The sequence below is a fragment of the Sitodiplosis mosellana genome, unplaced genomic scaffold (genome assembly GCF_009176505.1).
Source record: "Sitodiplosis mosellana isolate CC-2019 unplaced genomic scaffold, AAFC_SMos_1.0 Smas_scaffold_1205, whole genome shotgun sequence".
Taxonomy (NCBI): Eukaryota; Metazoa; Arthropoda; class Insecta; order Diptera; family Cecidomyiidae; genus Sitodiplosis; species Sitodiplosis mosellana.
The window spans coordinates 1-2006 of NW_022596447.1; the positions used below are offsets into that span (position 1 = coordinate 1).

The following is a 2006-nucleotide window of genomic DNA, read 5'->3' on the forward strand; positions in this document are numbered from 1 at the left end:
AATTCGACTTTTTTTCGAACTGTTCGTGTTCGTTGACACCTTTAGTCAACTGACGTATATATTAAAACGTGTATCTTTGTCAGTCCATAATAATAAAACCGATGTAATTCTTCAATCAACAAATACAGACTTTTATAGCTTCTTGGCATTCACTGAAACTTGGCTTACCCCTGAGCAAAGCTCGTCGGAATTCATGAGCCCTGAATACAAGTGCTTCCGAAAGGATAGAAGTAATTCAAATATTGAATGCGTCATGGGTGGAGGGGTCCTAATTGCAGTAAGAAAGGATATAGACGGGGATGAATTTTTCATGGATGAAACCAAAGATCTCGAAGCCATCTGTGTTCGCGTTTCATTGACAAACAGCAGTTTATATTTGAATTGTCTTTATATTCAACCTACTGCCCCAATCGAAACTTACATTGATCACCTCAGAGCTATTGATAAAATCGAAGATTCAATGTCACTGGGTGATATATCTTTGTACTGCGGAGACTGGAACTTGCCTAACACAAAATGGATCAATGATGAAGATGGATTGGGACTTATGCCAATCATTGGGGATTCGGAGTGTGCCAAGGCAATTGTCACTAGGCGGGTAACAGATCATTTACTGAATAGAGGCTCATCGCAATTGTGTAATCTAACCAATAAATATGGTAATGTTCTTGATCTGATACACACCAATATGCCGGAACTCTCATTGGTTGAAAAAGCTGATATGTTAATCATCCCAGAGGAAATTTCCGATGCTGCCCATGTCCAAATCGCAGTGACAATTGAATGTGAGCCTGCACTGGGCAATTCCAATACTTCAACAAAATCAATCAATTGCTTCAAGAAAGCAAATTTCGAGGAAATGCGCAATTTCTTCGGTGCAATCGACTACAGTTACTTATACAATATGCTTGATATCAACGAAATGGTAGACAGTCTGTATGCCATTCTTTATGATGCCATTGACAAATTCGTGCCGAAAGCGTCGATTAGATCGAATAACAAACCGATATGGTATGACAATAAGCTCACTAACTTAAAAAATGTAATGAGTCGCCAATACAAGAAATTGGGCAATAAACCAAAGGTGAATCGAGATGCAGATGAAGGTGATTTTAAACGAGCTCAAGCTGACTTCTGCGAATACCAGAAAATTCATTATCATGAGCATATCAAAGACATATCCAACTGTTCAAAGAGCGATCCGAAACGTTTTTGGAAATACATTAACGGCAAGCGAACCAGCAATACCATTCCAAAAAAATTGTCATATGAGGGTACAACTGTAACGGAGGATCGGGAGAAGGCAAAAATGTTCGCCAATTTCTTCTCATCAGTTTAGATTCATCACGAAGAAGATGCGGATTTGTTACAGCTCGTTCAACAAAGAAATGACAGAAGATTTTTCAAAGTCGTGTGTTCGTTCGGTTCGGTTTTGAATGTTCTGCAATCTATGGATCTAAATAAAGGTGCAAGTCCGGACGGGATTTCTCCTCACATTCTACGCAACTGTGCTGATGTATTAGCTGAACCACTGAGCATTATTTTTCAAGAATCAATGGATGCTGGAATTTTTCCGGATCGTTGGAAAACTCCGCTGCTCTCAAACAATCAGCACGGCTTTATGTCTAATCGCAACATTGAAACCAACTTGATGGCTTTTATAATTAAAGCAAATGAAGCATTCGAACGTAAAGCGCAGTTGGATGTTTTCTACGCTGATATTAAGAAAGCCTTCGATACTGTAAATCAAGCTCTTCTAATTCGTAAACTGGCCAAATTCCCACTTAGCAATCAAATACTTGTTTGGATCAAATCATACTTCGCTGGTCGTAAGCAGTTCGTACGTGTGGGGTCGGCAACTTCGGATGCATTTGAAGTCCCATCTTCGGTTGGGCAAGGAACAGTGCTTGGTCCGCTTTTTTTCTCTGCATTTTTCAACGTCTCTGACTCAAATGATGATCCAACAGTCTCATTTAACTTCGCTGACGACAAAAAGAAAGCGCACA

At 39.6% G+C, this 2006-nt stretch overlaps 1 protein-coding gene across 1 annotated transcript; it reads left to right on the forward strand.

Annotated features, from left to right (window-relative positions):
• The first annotated feature begins 193 nt into the window (after nt 1–193).
• LOC129571064 (uncharacterized) lies at nt 194–1339 on the forward strand. The gene has a single exon (XM_055450833.1). It carries the CDS (start codon nt 194–196, stop codon nt 1337–1339), a length of 1146 nt encoding a protein of 381 aa, XP_055306808.1.
• The last annotated feature ends 667 nt before the right edge of the window (nt 1340–2006 follow it).

What these genes read in the sequence shown, in the direction of transcription:
- LOC129571064 (XM_055450833.1), top strand. Translation starts at nt 194, where the DNA reads ATGAGCCCTGAATACAAGTGCTTCCGAAAGGATAGAAGTAATTCAAAT.